Source organism: Astatotilapia calliptera, chromosome 3 (genome assembly GCF_900246225.1).
Source record: "Astatotilapia calliptera chromosome 3, fAstCal1.2, whole genome shotgun sequence".
Classification (NCBI taxonomy): domain Eukaryota; kingdom Metazoa; phylum Chordata; class Actinopteri; order Cichliformes; family Cichlidae; genus Astatotilapia; species Astatotilapia calliptera.
The window spans coordinates 48,953,216-48,979,226 of NC_039304.1; the positions used below are offsets into that span (position 1 = coordinate 48,953,216).

General features: G+C 39.8%; 1 protein-coding gene and 1 long non-coding RNA gene across 3 annotated transcripts; one reads left to right on the plus strand and one right to left on the minus strand.

The window, feature by feature from the left end:
- The first annotated feature begins 571 nt into the window (after positions 1–571).
- LOC113019639 (uncharacterized) lies at positions 572–5,071 on the plus strand. Its single transcript, XM_026163405.1, has 11 exons — positions 572–579; positions 932–978; positions 1,111–1,143; positions 1,411–1,668; positions 1,755–2,000; positions 2,451–2,573; positions 2,816–2,872; positions 3,057–3,122; positions 3,301–3,351; positions 4,294–4,376; positions 5,014–5,071. The coding sequence occupies exons 1-10, from the start codon at positions 572–574 to the stop codon at positions 4,374–4,376; spliced, it is 972 nt and encodes a 323-aa protein (XP_026019190.1). The 3' UTR covers positions 5,014–5,071.
- On the minus strand, positions 1,572–25,328 carry LOC113019645 (uncharacterized). Of its 2 annotated transcripts, XR_003272070.1 has the most exons (6): positions 25,276–25,328; positions 24,262–24,301; positions 24,116–24,178; positions 24,007–24,033; positions 23,719–23,876; positions 1,572–1,623 (listed from the first exon to the last, which is right to left on the minus strand). It is a non-coding gene; the product is annotated as an uncharacterized LOC113019645 (long non-coding RNA). The 2 variants fall into 2 exon arrangements; XR_003272071.1 differs by lacking the exon at positions 24,007–24,033.
- Positions 25,329–26,011: the final 683 nt, after the last annotated feature.

Sequence of the window (26,011 nt, forward strand, 5' to 3'; positions counted from 1 at the left end):
CAATAATAACTATGTAGATTCCTAAATCTTATTGTTTTATAAAAAAATGTTACATCTCAGAACAGAATAGTCTATGTTTGTATGTTCTTTTTATATATATATATTTTTTTTTTGTCTCGGAGCAGTCTTTATGATACACTTCTTATTTTGGTATGTCTGTTAACTTAAAGTGGACAGCTGGCTTTTATGGCAGATTTTCTTCCCATTTTCAAATAGGCAAAACATATTCATAAGCAACTCTTTCCCAGTCTTACTGACTTTTAAAGTGCACGCACATTTATATAGTATATTTAAGACTGAACTAAAGTAAACTAAACTGAACTTAACCTTTGCTCTTACAGAACACACACTCACACTGCTGCTTTGTCTGCAGCGGCTGTGTTACTTTTGTTTTTTATTATGTTTTTAACCTCTTCAGCTTTTTGCAACATTGTGGTTTTATCGTCCTTTGTAAATTCACCAACAGTGCTGCTGGGACAGTTTTTCATGTGAACCTGTCTGGTTATTAGCTTACCAAGTTAACCTTGCAAGTTGGGAACCAACTTTATGTCACTGCTTCTCATTATTGGAGATGTTAGGGTTAGTAAATCTAATTATATTATTATTATTATTATTATTACTACTTCAGTTTTGGTGATTCTACTACTCAAATCTTTTAGTACAAATAAATGTATGTTAGTATGCTAATACATAAAAGTATAAAGTAAACATCACTAATAAATAAATATTAAACGATTAAAAGTATTGAACGCAGCATTATTCTGTCTTTGTTGCCTCTTTCATAGTGAAGTGAAACACTGCTGGTAACTTGAAGGCAACAACTTCTTTGAAAGTTCTTTTTAAAGGTTTAGCATTGCTTTAAGTGCAGAAAGAAGCCACACAGGAAAACGCCCCTGCTCATTGCTTTTACATTTGTCACGTGCTGACACAGTCAGCAGCACGGCATCATGGAGGTCAGAGCTATGTGCATCAAATTATGTAAGTACCACGTCTATTTCCACATAAAAACTAAACTACAGTAGTTATGAGATGCTATGATACCTTTGTCAGCAGCTGTGGGAGCCAACAAGAGTTTTTTTGTAAACTCTATTTTCTTTTTTGTCTCCTTAGTGATCCTGCTGTGTACACATTACCAGGAAGTTGGTGTGTATCATACATTTGCTTGTTGATATGAATGATGTTTACTATTTTCTGCTTCGGGGAGCAGACAATGTATAAAAAGTATGGAAAGAATATGTTCTGTTTCTAGTGAACCTGCACATTTGGTACATGTAATCAGTCGGAGTCATGAGTCACTTCTTCAGTTAATTTGCTTTCATTTACTCAAGTGTTATTTTTTTTCCATTGTTTAACCACAGCAGTTTTGGTACAAGTCTAAACTGTACCTTTCTCTTTTTTTCTTTTTCACAGATGCAGTTTCTCTTCGTATCGTTCCAAACAGATTGCAGTTCTTTGAATATGAATCAGTGATATTTTACTGTGAGGATGCTGTTTATTGGGAAGTTGTGCATAATTCCAAAGGGAAAATAAACTCATGCAGTCACAACAACCAGGGAAAAGCAGGATCATTGTGCATAATAAAAAGTGTGTATCCAGATGACGGTGGAGAGCGCTGGTGTGAGACTAAAGGAGCAAACAGAAGCGACAGCATCAACATTACTGTTACTGGTAAGTTTGCACCGGGACAACATTTTGTTTCAAACTTAGTTTAAATAAATTTCACAGCAACTAAATCTTAGATTCTTGTCATTCAGCTGGATCTGTGGTCCTGGAGAGTCCTGCTGTTCCTGTGATGCAGGGTGAAGCTGTGACTCTTCGCTGCAAAAACAAAAGTGTTTCCTCCAACTTCACCTCTAATTTTTATAAAGATGGAGCTCATGTTCACAGCAGCGCCACAGAAGACATGATAATCCACAGAGTTTCAAAGTCAGATGAGGGACTTTACACGTTCAACATCTCAGGAGGTGGACAGTCACTGGAGAGCTGGCTCAGTGTCACAGGTAAGACCCTGAAGAGGTCATATCTTTTTTTCTTTCTTTTTTAATGGCAGTACTATTACAACTGCATCACTTTGTAATTCTGAGCTAAGTCATGTGGAGGAACCGTGTATGGTATCTTTTGTGTTACATTTTAATATAAGGTTGGTGCAGGCGTGTGATGTAATTGAAATGTAGACACATTTTCAATCATTGATTTTTAAGCAAAGCCGTTGAATCTATTCGTGTTTTAGAAATATTATGAAATATAAAAAAATAAATATTATGAAATGTGCAAAATATACCTTCTGATATTATCAAATGTGAAGTAAGGTTTGTGGGTTGTTGTTTTTTTCAGTTTTGAATGCAGATATGTCAAATTTTAAACAGTGTTGCACTATAAAGAAGTATAAATGAAAATTTAGGGTTGTTTATGTTCCCCTGTTTATGTTTTAACTCTTTAACATTCAACAACTCATTCAGAAAGTCTCAACAAGATGCCATGTGCCACATCTTGGATCATTGCCACTATTTCATTGAGTGCTCTGTTGTTGGTGGTGGGACTGCATCACTTTGGTAAATGTCGCCAGGGCGGAGGTAAAAAAAAAAAAGAAAAAGAAAAACATTTCACATAATTTTGTGTTCATGGATTTTGGTTTGCTACAAGCAATGCAGTTCTGTTCATTCAGAAGTATATTATTTTAAGCACTAGAAAGACGGAATCACTGCAGTGTAACAATTGCTACATAGAAAATGTGCTAATTTAAAGTTTATTCAAAAAAAAGTTTTTTGTTTTTTTTTGTTGTTTATTTTTTTGTTTTTCCCCTCTTCTACTGCAGTGTCACTCTGTCAGTCAACAAAGGTAGATGATTCTCGCTCATTCGAGGATCAAACAGGTAAGAAAACAAACACTGTTTCAATATTATTGTAATAGTAATAGTAAAACACTGGTTTAATATCTAGAATAAAACTGAAATTTCCTATTAGAGGTTTGTATTAATTAAAGTGACTTAAGCTAAATTCACATGGGGCAACCTAAATGATTTAGAAGTAGTCGTTGCATGTTCTTTTTTCCCCCAGTTTCAACAGAAGCCAGTACAGTGAATGCAGTGAAAGAAACACATGCTGTTGTAAGAAAAAACAGAGGTAATTTATGCTGTATCTTTTGTTTGTTTTCTTTTCTATGCTTGTGTTTTCTCTCTTAATATTTATTTTCTTGTGTGGTAATGTCTGGATCTAATTTATTTATTAATTCATTTTGGACAATATCTATTTTTTTATGGCTATATAATGATACATTTTTGTTTACTTTCTTCTGTTTCAGCATCACTCTGTCTGTCAGCAAAGGAATATAGTTTGATCGAGGATCAAACAGGTCAGAACACACAATGTTTTTAGTATTATTGTATAAAGAAATAAAAACTTACTCAGTGAAACCAATTCAGGGATTACCACCACAGCGGGCAGCAACCTATTAAATGTACAGTCACCTGAACAACAGAAGTACTGAACTCTCAGTGTACCCAGCTTCTCTTGAAATGCTGTAAAATCCTGCAGAAAGCCGTATGTTACAGTGTCCTTTCCCACCAACTAATCCAACTCACCACCAGGTGGTGATCAGTTGAGAGCTCAGCTCTTTCTCTCATTACCCACGTTTCCAGACAATACAGACCCAAATCTGATCATGACTGAAAAATTGATCATGAGTCTCGACCTGGATCTGCAAATTATGAAATCCCTTATGCTAGAGCATGGTGTTTTTTTATGGGCAAACTGTGATTTGCACAGAAGTTCATGAACAAAACACCACTCTGGTTCAGAGTGAGTCACAGTCATGCCTCTCCAGATCTCATTGCCCACACAAGAACTGATGTCTGTCAGTAGGACAATAGAATTGCCAGGTGGAGAAGCAACTTCAAGAAGGTACTGAAACAACAAGACACCCTCTGATAATCAGTAAGGCAGAAGGATAAAAAGAATACTCTGCTCTCCACATTGACTTTCACTGAAGACAACTAGAGTTAAAATTCCATAGCCCCTTAACCATGGACCACCAGGGGCACTGCCCTTTACCGCCTCCCAACATAAATTACACCCGATCCCTAAGACATCTCCTACAGGTGGTGTGCCATTTGGGCTAATACATTTTCTTCTCATCAAAGTGGAACTGCCAGGCAAATAGAAAGCAGAAACGCCATTAGAGATTCACCTTTTTTGTTAGCCCTGTTAGCAGCACCTTGCATATAGCGAAATAAATGTTTTATGAAATAAACATTTTGGCTAACAACTGATTTAATTCCATATGTTGCTGAAGCAGAACCGGGACCCATCACAAGAATGCCCTCAACATGTATCAACCAACCTGTATCAGCAGATCCCTTCTATTCTATAATATCATAGGTAAGATTGGCAATAATAGTTCCTGATTTGTCACATTCAGATAATGCGCAATGGTCAGTAAATACTAATAAACATAGATAACGAATCTATCTATCTATCTATCTATATCTATCTATATATCTATATCTATCTATATATCTATATCTATCTATATATCTATCTATATCTATCTATATCTATCTATATCTATATATCTATATATACACATATATACATACATACATACACACACACACACACACAGTGGAATCCCGACTTATGAAATTAATTAGTTCCCGAAGGTCTTTCCTAAGTTTTCGTAATGGGCTGAAATATTGCCGTTAAGTGCCTTCGTAACTTGAATTTTTTGATATATGGGAAATTCGTAAGCTGGGATTCCACTGTATATCTTTGTGAGGTTTCATCCTTTCAGAAGTCATGTGTAAAATGATCCTATCATAATACAAATGCAGAATTAATGCTTGACCCACCAGAGACAATAAGAATGCTAATGTTTCAGGTCAAATATATTCATTCTGTTTTAAGTTAAACATTGGTGTGTAATATGCACCAAAGCAATTTCTTTCCATCATTAAAAGTAAAGAAAGAAAATAAATGTATAAAATATTCTTTTTTGTCATTTCTGTGTGTCCTACAGGTTGCTGAGAGAGCTGAATAAAGACATAATTTCAACTAACAGAGAGTAAAAACAACCCAGAATTATACTGTATTGTTTTTTTTGTAACTGAAGAAGTTGTACACATTGTACACTGAGTTTGGTTTGCATGTCTATAAACTGTTATAGCTTGTGTGCATTCAGTTAAATAGACCCATGTGGTTCAAAGTACGTAGAACGTTCAGTTACCAAGACAGACACTGTTCTGCTTTTCTCTACGTTTACATCTAATTAAAGCTAACTTGTGGCTTCTGCTTTCTCTTTTCACATATGTATGGTTGCAGCTCACAGGCACTCACTGTGGTGAACTGCTAATCTGAGTGTTGCGTTGCCTTTTCCAAAACAGCTGCGTGGTCAAGAGTAAAATATGATTTTGTAGTTTGATATAAAGCATATCTTTAATTAAAGTGTGGTTTAGTACACAGACAGAATAAGTTGTAGCTTGTTTTGTCTTCCAGAACTGTGATAACCTCAGCTGTTCAATAAAGCCAAAGGTGAGACTATCTGCATGGCCAGTGTTAGACTGTGTCTGAAAACAAAATTTAGAAGCTGAAAGAGAGTTAATGAAACCATGAAAAGCCAAGAAAGGAATTTGATTTTGATGGTGGAAGGTGGTGCTCAGTGCCTCTGGGCCTGATCTTAAGTAATTACAGTAAACATTTGACAATCTGTTACTGTTAATTTACTTTTAGTTACTCTTAATTATTACATCACAATTTTCCACCCCCACATCATGATTGATTTTCACATGAAAAAAAGGAAATGGCTCACAAAAGACCAGATTGGGTCATAATGAAAAAGCTTATATTTGACACATTGATGCTGTAGACAAGGGGAGTTAACAGAACACAAAGTGACATTACAGAGATGCATTTCTTTAAAGTAGCAGCAGAAAATGAGAATATGTAAGTGAATTTAAAGGGTATCCAAAATGTGCCTGAGTAAATTTGCGATGTTTGCCGTGCTTAAAAAAACGCTTCCATTTCCATCATTTCAGTGCCAGTCTGCTACAATGACCAATATATTAATGGCCCTGTCATACTTTCCCTGTTGGTAGATGAGATGTTTTAAAATAGGTTTTTAATTCTTTTACAAATAATTTTTATTTGTAAATGTGGGGGTGGGATGCTAAGTAATTTGTCGTGTGCAAACTGGAATGGCTGGTTTAAAAAACTAGAACTTTTTAAAAAAATTTAAATTAGACTGGATTATATTTTAAATGTATCAGTATTAAGAAGCTAACATGAACATGTGGGTGGTTTATGTTCCTTCTCTAATATCGTTTTTTTTTTTCTTTTTATTCAAACCGTCATTTAGATATATTAGATAGAGATTCTCAAAATGTGGACTTCTGGTCTGGGTCTGCCTCTTCTGGCTGTCAAATGGTGGAGCAAAGACACCAATCGTTTGACAGCCAAGAAAGATAGGTGTACTGTTACCATCATTCATTCACAGTCAACGTCCAGACAATATTGACCAGTGCATCTCACACTGCTGGGCTGTCTGTATGAGAGTGTTCCCTTTGAACAAGAATCCAGTATTTTTAAAAGATTTTGCTTCCAGTTGCCCACAATTTGAAGCAAGTCAACATCCCAGCCATTGTTATATAAAGATGAACCTCCAAATCCACCTCTAAACGCCACATTGTTTCAGAACGTGGGTGCAACCCCTGGCCCTCACTAACACTACCATATGTGGGTTTGCACTAGTACAGTTAGCATTACTGGAAACATCTGCCATGTCAATGTAACAGCCTGGAATGGTGCTGCCTATGACTCTTTCTTGGACAGCTTCCACTGTGATGGTTACTGGACTCAGGTGGGTTGGTTCTGTTCTCATATTGTTCCCCTGCCACTAAGAGAACACCTTGGATGGTTCAGTAGAGAGAGAGTTTATTCCCCCGGCTTCTATCTATATGGTGAGCCAAGGGTGTGAGTCTTTCCTTGGCTGTTTCTAAGACCTTAGGTTTAGACAGCTTTCTGTATTTCTTGTTGTTCTGCAGCTCTCATAGTTGTATTTGCAGTCTTACAAGCTGTAAAAATCCAAAACTACAGTATTGTAGCATCCCTCTGACAGAAGACAGAGACGATTGGTATTGTGTTTACTGGCTGTTTATTAATACCAGTAACACAGGCTACTGTAGACCATAGCCAATGCCAAAACAACAGGAAAACTAACTTGTAAACCAGTCCGTTACAGTATATTAGACAATGCCTCCAAGATATAAGTATGAAACTGTTTGCTTGATCCACCAGAAACAATTACCACCTGACCTCAGAAATGTCCATGCCAAAAGGTTGATTCTGTCCATTTTAACCCACTTTGGCACATCAGTATGAACAAACAGCATGTAAGATCGCTGATTACAGGAACCACCTGCGATTCAGCCTCAGATGCAGACAAAATGTCAGGGTTCCTGTGTCGTTGACCCCGTGTTTTCAGTTTAGTCATGTTCTACTTTTAGTTTCCATATATACACGTCCTGTTTTATTATGTCAGCCCTTTGTCAGTCTCTGTGCATTGTGTTCTAGTTTCCTTCTGTTCACAGTCTTCTCATTGATGTTGTCATTGCCGTGTGTTCAGTTCAGTCAGCCATCTCCTGCTGTCTTCATTCGTAAATTACAATAAACACCCTTAACCCTCACCACTAGTCCTGCGTTTGGGTCCCTCTTCTCCACATCCACACAGCAACCCCTGACACAAAAGAGGATTACTCATAAAAGTCTAAAGGGTCTTGGTATGATTACCATGACCAGAATTAGCCTTTTGGGATTTATTCACTGGATGACTGAACATGTATCATGACAAAAATTGAAACTGCTCTATGAAGTGAATAGTAGTATATAATATGCATCACAAATAATGGTTTCTACCATTTTTAATTTTTTATTCTCTTACAGGTTACAAAGAGACTGAAGACAGTCACATCTGAGAGAGTGACCCAGATAACCCAGATCTTTTACATATTGTTTTTGTAACTGAACAAGCTGTGCATTTTCAGCTTCAGTGTGCATCTCTATAAGTTGATATAGCTTGTGTATGTTCCATTCGGTACAGCTGGATGCTAGAGCCAATTCATTGTGAACACATAAAATTTGAATGTTAACAAAAGCAGCCATCTGTCAGTTTATAGGCTGAACTTAAAACAACTTGTTCCATATGCTTCGTCCTATTACAAGTGTATGAATGCTGTTACAAGAAAAGAGCTTTAAAAAGGACTCACTGAGGTTGTCCACTAATCAGAAACATCAACTTTGTGGTCAGCAGTGAAATATACCTGCATAGCCTGAGCATATTGCTGATTAAAGTGAGGTTTAGTACACATACAAAGTAAGAGTGTGTTTAATGCAACAGTAATGTGAAAATTTCAACTGTTCAATAAAGTCAAAGGGAAATCAGTTTTCTACATTTGTATGGTTGTTATTAGTATCTGAAGTTAAGATTTGCAGGTTGAGTGAATTGGTGAAAGTATAATGAAGTAAACTTCTATTTAACAGGTTAAAAAGATCTGTTAAAATTTTCTACTAATGCCACAACCACCTCATGTAAGATAAGATAAGATAAAACTTTATTAATCCCTCGGGTGGGTTCCTCTGGGAAATTCGGTTTCCAAAAAGCACAGCACTGACAGAAGTTACAAAATATTATTTATTTAATATTGTTACGTTCTGGTCCCGGCAAGCAATCAAACGCAACAAAAGTTTTGCCCCACTCACTTCCCACCCACGCACAAACCCCAACAAAGACACCTTTGTCAAGTATTTAAGCAGCCATTTATTTTCATCGGCAGTGAGCAATGCCAAAACAATAAACAAAACCCCCTAAAACCCACTCCCTACACTTCCCTAGAAAAAAAGAAAAACAAAACAAAAGACAAGTCTCTTACCTAATTACCTAACGAAAAACAGGAGAAAACTTGTTCAACAAAAGAAACGGCTTCTCACGCCTACTAGGCTGCGACAGTGAAAGTTATACAGCAAAGGTACAAAAAAAAAAGTGACCGCCACTTGTTAACCTATTTACAATTATTTACATGGCAAGGCTAGAGGTACACGTGAATACTCCAGCCTGCACTACAATAACAACACACACAACTCCGTGATCGAGTCAACGGGGTTCCCCAAAAGCACTGCCAGGTGTCTGTCATCCGGACGTTAAGTACTGGAGGTGGTCCATCAATTATCCAGTCCGAGGATAGGTAAAGACTCCACCCGGATACTTAGCAGCCACGCCTAGGTGTCCACCTTCTAGGAGAGGGAAAAAGAAAGAAAAGGGAAAATACCACCAACCATCCTCCGGTGGGATGCACAATACCAACATACACATCACTGGGTCATAACAATATATATATATATACACACCACCCAGCACGCCCCTGCGGGCGGTTTATCCTTCAAGCTCGGGTCCTCTACCAGAGGCCTGGGAGCTTGAGGGTCCTGCGCAGTATCTTAGCTGTTCCCAGGACTGCACTCTTCTGGACAGAGATCTCCGATGTTGTTCCCGGGATCTGCTGGAGCCACTCGCCTAGCTTGGGAGTCACCGCACCTAGTGCTCCGCTTACCACGGGGACCACCGTTACCTTCACCCTCCACATCCTCTCGAGCTCTTCTCTGAGCCCTTGGTATTTCTCCAGCTTCTCGTGTTCATTCTTCCTGATATTGCTGTCATTCGGAACCGCTACATCGATCACTACGGCCGTCTTCTTCTGTTTGTCTACCACCACTATGTCCGGTTGGTTAGCCACCACCATTTTGTCCGTCTGTATCTGGAAGTCCCACAGGATCTTAGCTCGGTCATTCTCCACCACCCTTGGGGGCATCTCCCATTTTGACCTCGGGACTTCTAGGTTATACTCGGCACAGATGTTCCTGTACACTATGCCGGCCACTTGGTTATGGCGTTCCATGTATGCCTTGCCTGCTAGCATCTTGCACCCTGCTGTTATGTGCTGGATTGTCTCTGGGGCATCTTTACACAGCCTGCACCTGGGGTCTTGCCTGGTGTGATAGACCCCAGCCTCTATGGATCTTGTACTCAGAGCTTGTTCTTGTGCTGCCATGATTAGTGCCTCTGTGCTGTCTTTCAGTCCAGCTTTGTCCAGCCACTGGTAGGATTTCTGGATATCAGCCACCTCCTCTATCTGCCGGTGGTACATACCGTGCAGGGGCCTGTCCTTCCATGATGGTTCCTCGTCTCCCTCCTCTTTCTTGGGTTTCTGCTGCCTGAGGTATTCACTGAGCACTCGGTCAGTTGGGGCCATCTTCCCAATGTATTCTTGGATGTTCGTTGTCTCATCCTGGACTGTGGTGCTGACACTCACCAGTCCCCGGCCCCCTTCCTTCCGCTTAGCGTACAGCCTCAGGGTGCTGGACTTGGGGTGAAATAATATATATATATATATATATATATATATATATATATATATATATATATATATATATATATATATATATATATATATATATATATGAATATATATGAATATATATATGAATATGAGGGGCCCTCATCGTAAAAAGCAACGCTGTGAAAACGCCGTAGATGGGGCTGAATTTAAGTTAGAATATCGAGGCAGTAATGAGTATGTGTATACCGTTAAATATACCAGTGGTGCAGTTATACTTCATGTAGATTGTGGTGAGGGACTGTTTTGGGGGGAGTCACAAGTCATGTCTACTAAAAACTGGAAACTCTTTCGCACCGTTGTTTGTGCGGGCTTGGACAATGTGGGCTTCCCAGAGATGCTGTATGTTTCCCAGTGGAACAGTCCAACAGGCCCTGAGCTTTACAGGGTTGAGGCTGATCGCTTCAACCGCAGCCCGATGACTTTATTTTTCTCAGTGTATGTGATGACAGGGAAAGTCTTATTGCTGCCAGAGGGGTTGAAAACTGGAGGTTAAATCCTTACCCTCTAAGCATAGAAGAGAGCACTATATGGTTTAAGGACATTTTTTTTATACAGTGGTGCGACTGGAGAGCTATGCTGCGTCTGTTTAGCCAGATTGACAACACCATTGTCAACATAGGCTCAACACTGCGTAGGAGGGTATTAGAAAACGCCTGGTTTTTGATGATTTTGCGACTTGTCCGAAGACTGGCTTGCCTTCTACCCTGTGCAAACCTAAAATCATAAGGCCGTCTGACAACTAAATAAACCAAATGGTAGGGTGGGTGGGTGTGTGTGTGTGTGTGTGTCTGTGCAACAAATTATAACCTCTTTTTATTGTTTTCATTTTAGAGAGGGAGACATGCATGCGTGGGACCTCTCAGACTTGATCAGGTCTGTGTGAGGAAACGGTAATCGACATCAAGCTTGCAACCCACCACCTACTGATGTTGGTGCTAAATGACTTTCTACAGGACACATGCTACGGATGTCAAACAGGTCATCCCAGTCAGGTGCAACACAGCTGCTTGCTTGAATTGGTAGAGTATTTCTTTGACACCTACTATGACAATGTGATGATAAGGCTCCAGACAGACCGATTCATCCCAGCCATTCACCTGTTTGTACGCTCATACACAGTCGCTGGGACTGGAACACAATTCCGCAGGCTTGCAGAACACACCATGACCGAACTGAGATCATCACAACATATAGTATGCACAATTAATGACAATATTGCACAACTGTTAGAAGCAAGTCGTTATGCCCGTCGTGTTAAACCAGCCATGCTTCGCATGATTGGTAACTACAGGGCTGGGTGACACATGGTTTAATGTATGCTGTTCAGTATTCATTGTCTGTGTGAATGAAATAAAAAGACATGTTAACACCAGCATCTTAGTCATTTGTGTCTTGCATTCATCATGGAAAACACCTTGTCTAAAATTTATCATGATCCGGCCCATCCTGCAGGCTTGGCCAGTTTAAATAAGCTATGTATAGTAGTGATGGGATTTCTTTCGGCTCCGAACCGGCTCTTCAGGTTGTTTTGTTGCATTAATTAATTTATTATTAACAATAATATAAAATTATGCACAAAAGGAATTACTAATGTAAAAAAAAAAAAAAAAAAAGTGGTTTTATTTATGTTTATATATAAATATATGCAGTGGCCTCTTGAGACAAAACACATACAAACTCCAAAAAACATTTCTAGCATGAACTGAACTTCCAAAGCAGAGCTACCTAGATCACTTAAATTACACAATTCAAAGCATGAAAGCATGTGTGTATTGTTTGTGTATTTATACACAAGCATTCATATATAGTCAAATAAAAAAAAAATAAAAAAAGTTCAGTTACCTGTTACTACCACACACCAAATCCAGTCGTTGGTACTTGCTGGCTTGTGTAGCCACTAGGTAACAAAATTTCAACACTGCCCCTAGCATCCTGGAGCACTTCTGTTGTGTTTTGTACGTGCTTTGGAGTTTGAATGTGCTTTGTCTCTAGGGGCCACCGTAAATATAATTTTATTTATTCACTCCACATAAAATGTAATAAATAAATCATATAATACAAAAATCAACTATTCACATTTCAACTTTTAACTATTTCAATTTTCAGCTTTTTCCTTTTACAAATTTAAAGTGAAACAACACAAAACACTGCAAACCACAACACAATTAAATATAAATTATAATATGAAAACAAAAAGAAGCTGCATATTCTGTCATATGGACCTGCATGAATAAACTTTCTGAATCCTTTATCATCTGCAACCGAAAATAGTTGTGGATGATTACTATACCTTTCTAATGTGACGTTGTTGTCCCTGGCTCTCTTTCTTTGTCTCTCCCTCTGGCTCTGTTCCTGTGTTACTGAGTGTAACTACCATCCACCCCCCTCTTTCCAGCGTAAAGCACAAGGCTCGCATGCTGAGTGAAGCGAAAAAAAAAAGTGCGAGAGAGAGGGTGAGAGAAAGAAAAAAAAAAAAAAAAAACATGCCTCGCGATGAGCCGGCTCGCGTCGTTCACGTCAAAGACCCGGCTCTAAGAGCCATTTCGTTCGCGAATCGACAAACAGTTTCAAGCCGATCTGGTTGATATGTCTGAATATATGGCAGATATTGATAATGTTAGATACCTGCTAACATGTATAGATGTATTCTCAAAATATGCATGGGTTAGATGCCTCACAAACAAGACAGGGACTGCTGCATCAGCCGCTTTTGAGGATATACTTACTGAGGGAAGGATCCCTATGAAACTAGAAACAGATGAAGGTAAAGAGTTTTATAATACAACCGTTAAACAGCTATAGAAGCGATAAAGCGACCTCCTTGTTGAGAAATGTTTGAAGTTATCGGGATCAATAAAGTATTCTGATAACATCAAACATTTCTCAACAAAGAGGTACATTTTATGAGCCTGAAATACAGCGCGTGATTGTTGATAAAAACAAAATATTGAAAGCATATTGGCTAGAAAAAAAGTGGCCCGGAAAAAGATAGCTCTAGTAAAATGGTTAGGATGGCCTGCAAGCTTTAATTCATGGATTTCAGAAGAAGACATCATCGATGCGTGATTAACCAGACGACATAGCTCTGCAGTCATTCATTCAGCACAGTGCAGTGACATTAAAACACAATACAGCCCAGTTAGTAACTATGTCAGTGTTATGGGGCCTAAAGGCAGTGTTCTCACATTTAGAGGGAGACTGGCAGAAATCCTAGGATTCAAAACAGAAGTACTTCATTATAAAAACACATACGCCCCACATCCTGCAGACATATACAGTGGGGCAAAAAAGTATTTAGTCAGCCACCGATTGTGCAAGTTCCCCCACTTAAAATGATGACAGAGGTCAGTAATTTGCACCAGAGGTACACTTCAACTGTGAGAGACAGAATGTGAAAAAAAAAAATCCATGAATCCACATGGTAGGATTTGTAAAGAATTTATTCGTAAATTAGGGTGGAAAATAAGTATTTGGTCACCTCAAACATGGAAAATCTCTGGCTCTCACAGACCTGTAACGTCTTCTGTAAGAAGCTTTTCTGTCCCCCACTCGTTACCTGTATGAATGGCACCTGTTTGAACTCATCTGTATAAAAGACACCTGTCCACAGCCTCAAACAGTCAGACTCCAAACTCCGCCATGGCCAAGACCAAAGAGCTTTCGAAGGACACCAGGAAAAGTATTGTAGACCTGCACCAGACTGGGAAGAGTGAATCTACAATAGGCAAGCAGCTTGGTGTGAAAAAATCAACTGTGGGAGCAATCATCAGAAAATGGAAGACATACAAGACCACTGATAATCTCCCACGATCTGGGGCTCCACGCAAGATCTCATCCCGTGGGGTCAAAATGATCATGAGAACGGTGAGCAAAGATCCCAGAACCACACGGGGGGACCTGGTGAATGACCTGCAGAGAGCTGGGACCAAAGTAACAAAGGTCACCATCAGTAACACACTACAACGGCAGGGAATCAAATCCCGCAGTGCCAGACGTGTTCCGCTGCTGAAGCCAGCGCATGTCCAGGCCCGTCTGAAGTTTGCCAGAGAGCACATGGATGATACAGCAGAGGATTGGGAGAATGTCATGTGGTCAGATGAAACCAAAGTAGAACTTTTTGGTATAAACTCAACTCCTCGTGTTTGGAGGACGAAGAATACTGAGTTGCATCCCAAGAACACCATACCTACTGTGAAGCATGGGGGTGGAAACATCATGCTATGGGGCTGTTCTTCTGCCAAGGGGACAGGACGACTGATCCGTGTTAAGGACAGAATGAATGGGGCCATGTATCGTGAGATTTTGAGCCAAAACCTCCTTCCATCAGTGAGAACTTTGAAGATGAAACGAGGCTGGGTCTTCCAACATGACAATGATCCAAAACACACCGCCCAGGCAACAAAGGAGTGGCTCCGTAAGAAGCATTTGAAAGTCCTGGAGTGGCATAGCCAGTCTCCAGACCTCAACCCCATAGAAAATCTGTGGCGGGAGTTGAAAGTCCGTGTTGCTCGGCGACAGCCCCAAAACATCACTGCTCTCGAGAAGATCTGCATGGAGGAATGGGCCAAAATACCAGCTACTGTGTGTGCAAACCTGGTAAAGACCTATAGTAAACATTTGACCTCTGTAACATAACCTTTGTTGGCAATAACAAAGTATTGAGTTGTATTTTGGTTATTGACCAAATACTTATTTTCCACCCTAATTTACGAATAAATTCTTTACAAATCCTACCATGTGAATTAATGGATTATTTTTTCACATTTTGTCTCTCACAGTTGAAGTGTACCTCTGGTGCAAATTACTGACCTCCGTCATCATTTTAGGTGGGGGAACTTGCACAATCGGTGGCTGACTAAATACTTTTTTGCCCCACTGTATGGCAGAAAATACAACATGTTTATTTATGCAGATATCACTGATTACCAACTTGTGGGTGATGCCCATGCGCGACGATGGCGCGTAACCATTTTACAATTTGACAGCCCACACTACACACCCGTGTCAAAGACATTAATTGACGACATAGAAATTGATTTGAAAGACGACCAGAATCAACACATACCCTTTTTATACGGTAAGGTGCTTGTCAAGCTACACTTCTGTCCGATAAGACAGCATTTAAAAAAAAATAAAGGATGGTTGTTTACAACACAGGTGAAGCAAAATATGTACGGTATTATCTGAATCAGGCTGGGGGAGAGCTTGGAGGGTATATCAGCACCAGCATGCAGTATGGGGCTGGACTGGGAGGCTTGTTCCGCAGCTTGTTTAGATTTGCAGTACCGCTGTTTAGAAAAGGAGTCAGTATAGTCAAACCCCACCTAAAAACTGCCGCATCAGGCATAGTGTCTGATGTCGTATCCAACATAACCAAACCCGCAACCACTAAGCAGGATGGTAACGGAGTGTATGTGTATACGCCCAATACTTCAAAGACCCCACCCACAGGACACACTATGTCTAACAAGTGTAAAACCACAAAACCCGCCAGGAGACCCAGCAAAACCATCGCGCGGAGTGAAAAAAAACCCAGAGCCAGTCGTTCAAAAACTACAGCGTTTGACATTTTCTAAATGGCACTGTTACACAGTCAATCTGGAGAATGTGTAAAAACAGAGCTGGACCGGTTTACCATTCCCTACACACAGACTAGCATTGAGAAAAGCACATTTATTGAAATACTTCCAGTGTTGGCAATCACTGACGGAGGCCCGATCGAGTTTTACATCTCATCGTCTGGAGAAGATTACCTGGATCTAAACGACACATATATCTACACGCGTGTGAGAATCACAAACGCCGATGGCACAAACTTGACTAGGGATGCAAATGTAGGATTTGTTAATTATCTTGGATGTTCTAACAAGTCTATGTTAATTTGGGAGATAGACTCACTAGCCAATCATCCAACACGTATCCATACAGAGGTGTGATAGAATGTCATCAATTATAATAAGGACACTTTAGACACACAGTTCAGCACCGGGTTATTCTGTAAGGATACATCATCACACATGAATGACACATCCATAGAAGGGGACAACCAAGGCCTTGTGACCAGAGGCAGATATACAGCGAATAGCAGCATTGTTGAATTGATAGCGCCTGTACATGCAAACCTGTTTTTTCAAGAAAAAACTATTACTTAATGGAATAGATCTGTCACTGAAATTTGTGCGCTATAAAGACGAATTTGCTCTCATGACAGCGGATGACAATGCGTACAGAGTTAAAATTGTCTCAGCCAGTCTGTTTGTCAAAAAAGTAAGCGTCTCATTTATACCAGCAAGGCATATTTATACTTAAATTTGTCATCATAAGCGTCTCACCAAGCGTCACACTTGCGCACAGCAAGGCATTGCATCATGCAAATGCAAAATACACTATAGACAGAGTATCTTTAAAGACTTTTTCCATACCTGCTGGGGCAAGAATGATAACTACTGACAATTTATTTATACCTAAATTTGTCATCATTGCCTTCATTGATAACGAAGCTTACACAGGCAGCCTCACCTGTAATCCATTTAATTTCAAAAACTGTGATATAGAATTAATTTCTTTATATGCTGATGGTCAGGCTTATCCTGCTAAACCGTTCCAGCCAAATTTCCAGAGTAAACAGTATACCAGAGAATTCTATCAGCTGATACAAACCGCTGGAAGACATTTAAAGGACAGACTACTTGCCATAACTGGTGACGACTTTGGTAGCGGGTAAACTTTATTCTGTTTCAATCTGGAAGCTGACAAAGGACATTCAGGCAATGTATCGTTAATTAAAAATGGGAACGCGAGGCTTGAAACCCATTTCAGAAACCCACTACCCCGCACAATGAACATCTTGTGCTATTCCGTATTTGATTCAGTCATTGAAATAGCTAACATGAGACAGGTGCTCTTGGATTACTATTGAGACAACAAACACTGTCATGAACACTATAAAAACTATACAACTATCAGCCGTGATGGGCAGGATTATCAATAAAAACACATTTTCTAGGTGTGTTAGCCATGCAATCAGCTACCCATTGCACAGCTTCAAGGACTCCCGGCTATGGCTATTGTAAACACTCACTCTTCTACAATGCCTGGGGAACACTGGCTTGGTGTGTCGCTTTGTCAACAACATAGAACCTGTGGCAGTATGCAGCGATTATGTGTGTGTGCAACGTGGATACTCATATGTACTAGTGGCTATAATAAAAGACAATATGAGAGCATGATTTAATCGAGTCAATGGTATTTATTATCAAAAATTGTTGCATATATTATACAGTCACATCATACATGCTTCAAGTGTAATAAAGAAATCAAAAATACATTAATAACAAAAAATATATTTAACATTGATAAAAGAAAAAACATTAACTATAATAAAAGAAAACAATCTAACCGCAGCAGTTAGTGAAAACAAATTACAGCAGAAAAACAACAGTCAATATTTTTGGCAGAAAAATAAACAACATTACAGCTGTGATAAGATATAGTCTGAATTCAAAAATCCAACCACTCAACAGGACCACCCTTTAATTTATTTTTTATTCTTTATTTTTTCTTTAAATGTACTATCACGCAGTGGGACTGACAAGGGTCAATCAGTGTGTGACCTTCTTTATACAAGGCAATGGTCCTATGTACGCTGATAACGGTATGTTTAAATCTGAAACAGCCTTTAAAAACTCTGTCCAGCCTATAGATCTGTGTGTGGTTGTGACAGCTTTAATCAGGTCGTAAATGTGTGAACCCGGGATGGTGCGTTTATCAACAACAATTTCACCTTTGTCATTGTAAGAAATCAAGTCCGGCGAATGGTTCAGAGCTGACAGAATGAGTTCTGCATTCCGCCTTCTCCTTTTAGGTATGTGTGTCAAAACATTCTCTGCAATAAAATCCTTCACCCCAACATCACCATAAACAGGAGGGGTGACCGCAGGTGGGACTTGCACATCTGTGTTAAACTGTTCCGGTAGTGATAAAGACAAAACACTCTTTTCACGGGCCCCTTGTCTCACAACTGTTAGGTATCTTTGGAGAATATCGCCATATTTTTTAGCTTTCTCATACACATCTATGTCTGATTCTTGTAACACTTGAAGCATCTCCTTGTCCAAGTCTTTCTGAGCCTGTTGTCTGATGTTGCCTGTGTGCTGTTGCGGTTGCTTCAATAAGTCCAGCTGATGTTGAGGCACCAAAAACATCTTTTGCACATGCTCCATTGTCACCTGTTTGCTATCAGACTGGTTATAAAAGGGATTGCAGCCCCTAATAAGGGTAGTAAAAACCCTCCAGATTGAAAAAGAGAAAGACAATCAACCAAAGTTTTTATCAGCAATCAGTCTGATTAGAGATGTTTTCTTTTTTAGCCGTTTGTACTGCTGATTGGTCAGCGGAATGTTACCTTGCAATACGTTAAAGGCTATCTCACACAATGCATTGATGAAATCCAAGCCAGCATTGCTAATAATAACTCTGCATAGAGCCGGTGGAGACTTTTATATCAACTCCAACAGAGACAGATTCCTCCGCATGCGTGATGACATCCTTTCACCTCTTCACTGTTTTTTGTTTTGGGATATAAACAACCAGACGGTATGACAGCAAATTTGTTCTGAGTTTTAAATAATCTGGGGTCTTGGCTTTATAGTCTATTAAAATATACCCATATGTTGTGGGTGTGGCATCATTAAACGCTTCCCTAAAATATTTAGTATTACCAGGAAACATTTGTCTACCTAAAAGCATGATTTGATATTTATCTCTAGGATTGTTAAACAATATTAGGTAGTTAGTGTTCAAGGAAATAGTTCTTCTGGATTTTCCTTGAATAAACAAATTCTGAACCAGATATATACAACTCAAATTCCTATGATGCACATACTTTGTGAACACATTTTGTACTTCTAAATTGTTGGCGGCATCGTTCATTACATCGTCTATAATTAAAAAATTATTCTTGTCTGTAGGCAGAAGGGTGTCATCAGCCAGAGATTTGGGTATACCGTTAACGGTATAAGTTTATGTCTCTTATCTTATCTTAAGAAGCTGGTCATAGAGTGGCTGCCAGCATGAGCATATATACACAATGTTATCAATGCTGTGTGAAATAATCCTGGAAGCATTTTCAATGACATTTTTGACAAAAAAAAAAAAAAAAAAAAGTCTTGCCGCAGTTACTGGGACCGCTGACCACCATGCTGAACGGGTGCTGCAACCTGGCATCAAACCCATGATCTAATTTAAAATCCATAAGGTTGTGTAGTATAGTCTGGGAGCACACGGCGCTTGTTGTAGACAACTTTAAGCTTCTTCACAACGGTTTCATTCTTCAAATGAAGCTTCTTTTTATCGCGTTTGATATTATCAGACACAGCCACTAGGCGTGTGTCTGATTGGCTACAACTTGTGAACTAAACCTTAAGGATTTGTGGGTGACAACTTTGGAGTTTAGTGCGTTCAGTGTTACACCTTTACAGTTGACCTGGGTCTTGCCCAGCGATGTGTGATACGCGTAGCATTTTGGCCCACCGGAAACAAATTCTATTGTGTGATCCTCCACACCTCCCTTTCCAGAGTCTAATTCGCTGGTGAGATCCCCCCAGTCATTCAGTCGCCAGGGCGTGCTGTGAAAATGACGCTGTCTGTATCACAATACAGCACACGCTGCTGCAAGTTATCTAACAAATCATACAGCATGAGTCTGGCGTGTCTTGAAGTCTTCATGGCCCCCACAAGGACATTAATGTTCTTCACGCGGGATGCTCTACCATCAGCGTGGCGCCACTTCACCATGGCGACGTCGTCAGAGATTAAACAAAACTGCGGCATGTCGTACTGGTCGCTGAACATTAGCTGAACTTGTTGCCGTTTGTCAAGTGTTTTCACATGTTCTGGATACTCTGAGGCCTCCTGTTTAAGTTTTAGAAAAGCTTTCACATAGTCTTTAAACATTGTGTCAGTCTTGTTGGGGAAGTGCCACACCTCATCAATAGAAACATTCCAGTATCCTTTCTCAACAGCTTTTTCAAGCTCAAATGAGACCCACTGTTCCCGCATGCTGTGTGCTGGTTCTGGTCTTCAGCGCACATGCTGCAGAGCGGAAACATCAGTTTACCATGGCACCTGTAGGGAAGGACTGTGTGAAAAAGACCTCTTGGAGGCAGGACTGTGCATTTAACAAAACCGAAATAATTTTCTAGTCTGTCAAAGTTGGTGTAAATGATTTGAGGGTGTCCTACAGGATAATCTTTTTTAGATTGCACTGTGGGATAGCTTCACTTTCAGGTAACATTTAACACAGCCGTGGTGAAAATATCCTGCAAATTCATAAGCCCTCTTACTTGTGGGGTCAAAGCAGTCCACAAAAATATGGCCCAACCCTCTGTTCGCCTCCTTTGAGAGCATGTTTTATCACTGTGTTGGTAGTGTGGGACAGCCATTCAATAGAGACGTTTGAAAACGTCTTATTCTGCTCAACGTATGCACCATCATACGTGAGAGCGAGCGTGTCTCTAGGCAGAAACAGTGTTTTATACACACACCCATACTGAACGCAGCCAGGGTGGTATACATGAATGGATCAACTTGTGTACAACCCAGTAGAGTGTCACAATATCTGGTGCATGCTTTACGCAGGACATCAACATCGTTAACACAGTAGCGTCTGACTTCAGCCTGAAAATCAAAGGGGTTCTGTGAGGCGGTCTGATACCATTCCATGAAACTCACCTTACCACTTTCAGACATGCGCTCATAGCCATAGAAGGATGGGGCTGGGTACGGACCAACACAATACTCATTATCCCTCGTGTTGAATCTGTGTGGGAAATGGCCCTTCTGCAGGTCATGAAAACTTAAAGCAGAGGGTATTTTGGCAAGTCCCATGGGCAAAAAGCTGAACGAATCAATCCACCGCTGGTCATAGTCCCTGTCATGCATCAGAATCACACGGCTCCCTCTCATTGTGACGGTAGGTGTTATGCCCTGCATGACAAAGTACTCCAGAAGTATGTAGTTATCAAAGCCAGATGCATTATAGGCTATGAATGTGTACCCACGAAACCTCGGACGTCTGTAATGCTGCACAAACGCCTCCACACATTTTAATGTATTAAATGTGAACTTGTTACCCTTCAGATCAGACACACACACACAAAGTTGGCCCCATGTCTGCCGTTGTGATACCGTGTCTCAAAATCATATAAAATATATTCATCACAAGGGTTCCGTTTTTCAACAGGCTGTATGAAACACTGATGCTCAGAGTCCCTGGCTAATTTAGGCTCGTGTCAGTGCTCACATTTAGGCTGGACACATCTGTGTGGTGATTTCTTTGATTCTTTATATGTGACACCACAACTCATGCAATACTTCATATTGTCACATGGGACCATGTTGTGTTTTATTTCTGGTAATTTGTGTTGTCGGTAACAGTGTTGTGATTTGCAGATGTGGTTACAGTCACTGCATTTCACGGTGGGACCACTGTGGTGATGACAGAGTGTGAAACATATGTTGCATCTATATTTACAGCTGTGATAGAGCGGTGCTTCCTATGTGTTGTAACAGAAATTACAAACATAGCATGCCCCAAGAAAACCTGATGGCTTTTCAATCAGGTGATAATGTTCATTGTGCAGGTACAATCATTACAGTGTTTGGATTTGGCTCATCATGTGTGAAAAACCTATGCAGACGTTTACACCCTGCTGCGTGATAATAGATTACTTCCTTAATGTTTAGGTGTTTCTCAAATTTGCCGGCATCAGAGAATGACACTGGCTGTAGTGCATAGACCTACTTGAGCATTTAACTGTTTAGCAGTAGCAAGTTTTTCATGCTCAGGGGATGTTGAATTTAATGAATGTGCTATGCAAAGGGAGAAGCACAAATTGTGTGTGTTGTTTGGTGTGTACAAATGTTTACCCTTCTTTGAGAGAATCTCATCATAAGAGATGTTTGCCAGTTTTAAGCGAGCACCATCGCTACTGTTTTGAGCAACCGTGACAATAAACTCTAATTCAACATGACCGATAGATTCGTCATTACTTTGCATAACTTGAGCTATTTGGTTGAGAAACAGGTCAAGGTCATACTGATCATCAGGATTTAAAACAGCTTGAACATCAGAAGCCAATGAGGGCCCTCGCAGGACCACATTCAGAACACAGCCCTGCTGAGATCCATCCACAGCTCTATCACATTGGCGAAGCAGTTTCTAACTCTTTCTGGCAGTTGTTCAGGATCATCAAGACTTATGTCCCTAAAATCAAGGTGCTCACGCAAGTCTCGGGCGTTGAAATTAGATATCTCTCTAATGCCAAGTTGACTGACTGCCAGACCCAAACTGAACAATGGGCTCGACTACTGCAGCACCTGTTTGTGAATGGTTAACACTTAAGGAATTTCCATTGTTTGAGGGGTTGTGTGGTGATGCGTCAGCAGCAGCTGCAGCAGCACCCAGATACGCATGTACGCTAGGTGCACACCCCCGATCAGGTGTGACAGAAGCCTCAGTAATAAGACAGTCAGTGGTAGCCTGAGTAACAACAGTCCCTGCAGAAGCCATGGCAACAGGCAAATCTGGATGTGAATCGGTTGCATGATCAGCAGCATCAATATAAACAGCATCAGGTTCAGAATGAGTTGGGCAAGGACGTGCATTAGACACAAGACTGCCTACTACAGTGACACTATTAAGTCTTGCATGCAAACTTTTGAATTGTTTATTATTTGCGCAGCCCACTAGTTAAAAGCCTCAAAGTCAAACCATTTAGCCGAGTGAAGGTACCAAAATTGTGTTTGAATAATTTACGGAGTGGGTCCATGGTGTGGATTTTAAAAGTCAGCGATTTAAAAATCTGCTACTAATGAGATCTAATAAACCCCAGGTATTGTGTATTGCCTGGGTGATACCAGTTAGACCACCTGCAATTTCTTGCAGGTCCCCCTGTGCTGCTTCTTGTTGTTGGTTGAGTTTAGCTGCCATTTCTTGCAGGTTCCTCTGTACTGCTTGTTGATTTTGGCAAGCATCGATCAAAGATAGTATATCGTTTTTGAAGCAGAATGACTCTGTTCTGAAGTAGAGGTGCTTGTAGCATTTAAGTATGCGTCATATGCCTGTGATATTTGAGAGTCTGTTATGCAGCCTTCTTCAAAACCTATGTCTGAATCACTGTTGTTTCTGAGACATTCTGGCGTGATGGGTATGTCAACTATATTGAAATCTGATAGACTGTACTCAAAAACATCGCTGAAATCACAAGGCAGGCACTCACTCTGGGGTATGATGGAGAATGGCTCTGAGTCTCCTCTGTTGCACAAAGCTTGTGGTTTTTCTTCTTGTTGTTGTTCTGGGAGTTGAATATCACGTAAATATTCCAAAAGCATCAAGGGGTCTTCATGGTCCACCTCATGGGAAGGGGTTGTGTGATTGCTGTGGAGATAGACGTGTGTTAAAAACATTATAAATATATATGCACACACACACACACACACACACACACACACTATCATTTCAAAAACCGTATATGCTTGCGTCTTGATTTATTTATGACTATACTCACCCACTCGCACTGTATTCTGTCTCAGGCCTGGTGTATTAGAGCATTTGTAATTATTTAAACTTTTTTCCTTTAAATTGGTTGACATGTATACTGAGACTTGTATACATACCTAACGTAAGGTTTGGTCTTATCGCCCCCGCTTCTGTAAGTTTTTCTGGACAGCTTATTGACCCTATGCCCGGGGGAAAAGCACAGTTAATACACGGTTTAAACAAAACATACTTATATTTAAAATGTGTGTAACACTGTGTATACCTTGTGTTTTTTAGAGGTGTAGTTTGACCTGCCTGTGATCCTGTAGAAAGACAGAAACATACATTTTAAATGTTACTATATAAGAAACAGGTAAGATTGTTTCTAAAACAATGAGACATCGTAGAAAAAAAAACAAACTGGTTTGCGTGAGCGCATGACTATTTAAAAAAAAAAAAAGAAGAAACACCAGCCTTGTGTGAAACGTATGCTGTCCTATTGTGACGAGCGCCTAAAAATTAGGCTTTTGTTTTAGAAAAGAAAACAGATTGAATATCCTATGATATGCTATGATATAAATTTAAAAATACAATAATAGTATTGTTTTACTTACCATATATGAAGTCCATGTTAAAAAAAATAAATAAATTAAAAAAAAATTAAAAAAAAAACACTGTTAGCTTTGCTGACCGTTCTGCTGAACGAAGTGTTGTGCTCGCGAGGGCTGTTTTGTAGTAGTGAGGAAAAATACAGTGTGTCTGATTAGGGTGTTTTTATATAGGTGGGGCTGGTTTCAGTTGACCTCTGAAATGCAGAGATAAAAGAGTAGGATGTAAAGAAAAAAAGGTTTAAAAACCTTTGGAGGTTCAGTTGGACATGGTTTCAGTTGACCTCTGACATGGTGAGATAAAGGAGCAGTTTACAATGAAAAAGGTGTAAACTATGGAGGTACAGTTGGGATGTGTGTGCTGGGATGCTCTTGATAAGGAAGCCTCTTTAAATGTTTTCTGACCTTTGGGGTGTGACAAAGTGGAGGAGCAGTTGTAATGCTCTCCATTTGTCCCATATGTGTTTGCCTTTTTTTTTTTTTGCACTTTGTACACATTATTCTGTTTCTATGTATTTGCTATGATTTGCTATTTGTAAAATAACATTGCTTCACTCACTATCCTGAGTTTGTTTGTGTAAGCGTTTTGTTGCCGGCAAATTAAACATTCTGCAAATTAAGGCAAATACAAATTACATGTTTCTTTATATTTTATTATGTTACAGATTAAGTCATTTGTTCATACTTACTTTGTTTGTCTCTTCAGTCTTCGTGAGGATCAGGTGTGGGGGAAACACCCGCCTGGCATTTCCTCATTTTAAAGTCTTGATGATGTCACATATGACATCAGCAGGTCAAACCAAGTGGAGGGGTTTCTTTTTCCATAGAGATGCTTCCTTTTGTTGGTGTTAAGGTTTAAAGGGATTTGTTGAATGTTTTTCCTTTCCTTAATACTGCCATTTAGTTGTGTAAATGTGCATATTAGAAGTGTGTAGAGGTTTTGTGTTTTTAGATCATCTGTGTAGAGTTTTAGGTCCCTCAGTTTGAGTGAGTGGTACTGGCTGGGCAATTGGAGGGAAATTGATGGCCCTATTTAAAGCCAGTCTCTACCAGTAGTTAGTGATGGGCAGATGAAGCCCCATGAAGCACTGAAGCTTTTCATCCAATTGGTTCACCCCAACGCGAAGCTTCATGAAGCTTCATTTGCTCTAGCAGGACACCTACTGGACGTAAAAATAATAGCTGGCATGAATTTGAAGAGTGTGGCATTTTGCACACAGCCTGTAAATGTCAACAACAAAAGGAGTGTGTAAAACATGTATATTGTAGTGATGGCAGTATACTGTGTATATTTATAGTGGCAGTATGGAAAATGATTATTTGGAAATGCTTAAAATGGAAATGATCATTTACTGTGAGGTGAGGTGTGGTTGGGGTGTGGACAGTGGTTGTGCTTTTGTAACGTTGAGGTATGGACAGCTACAC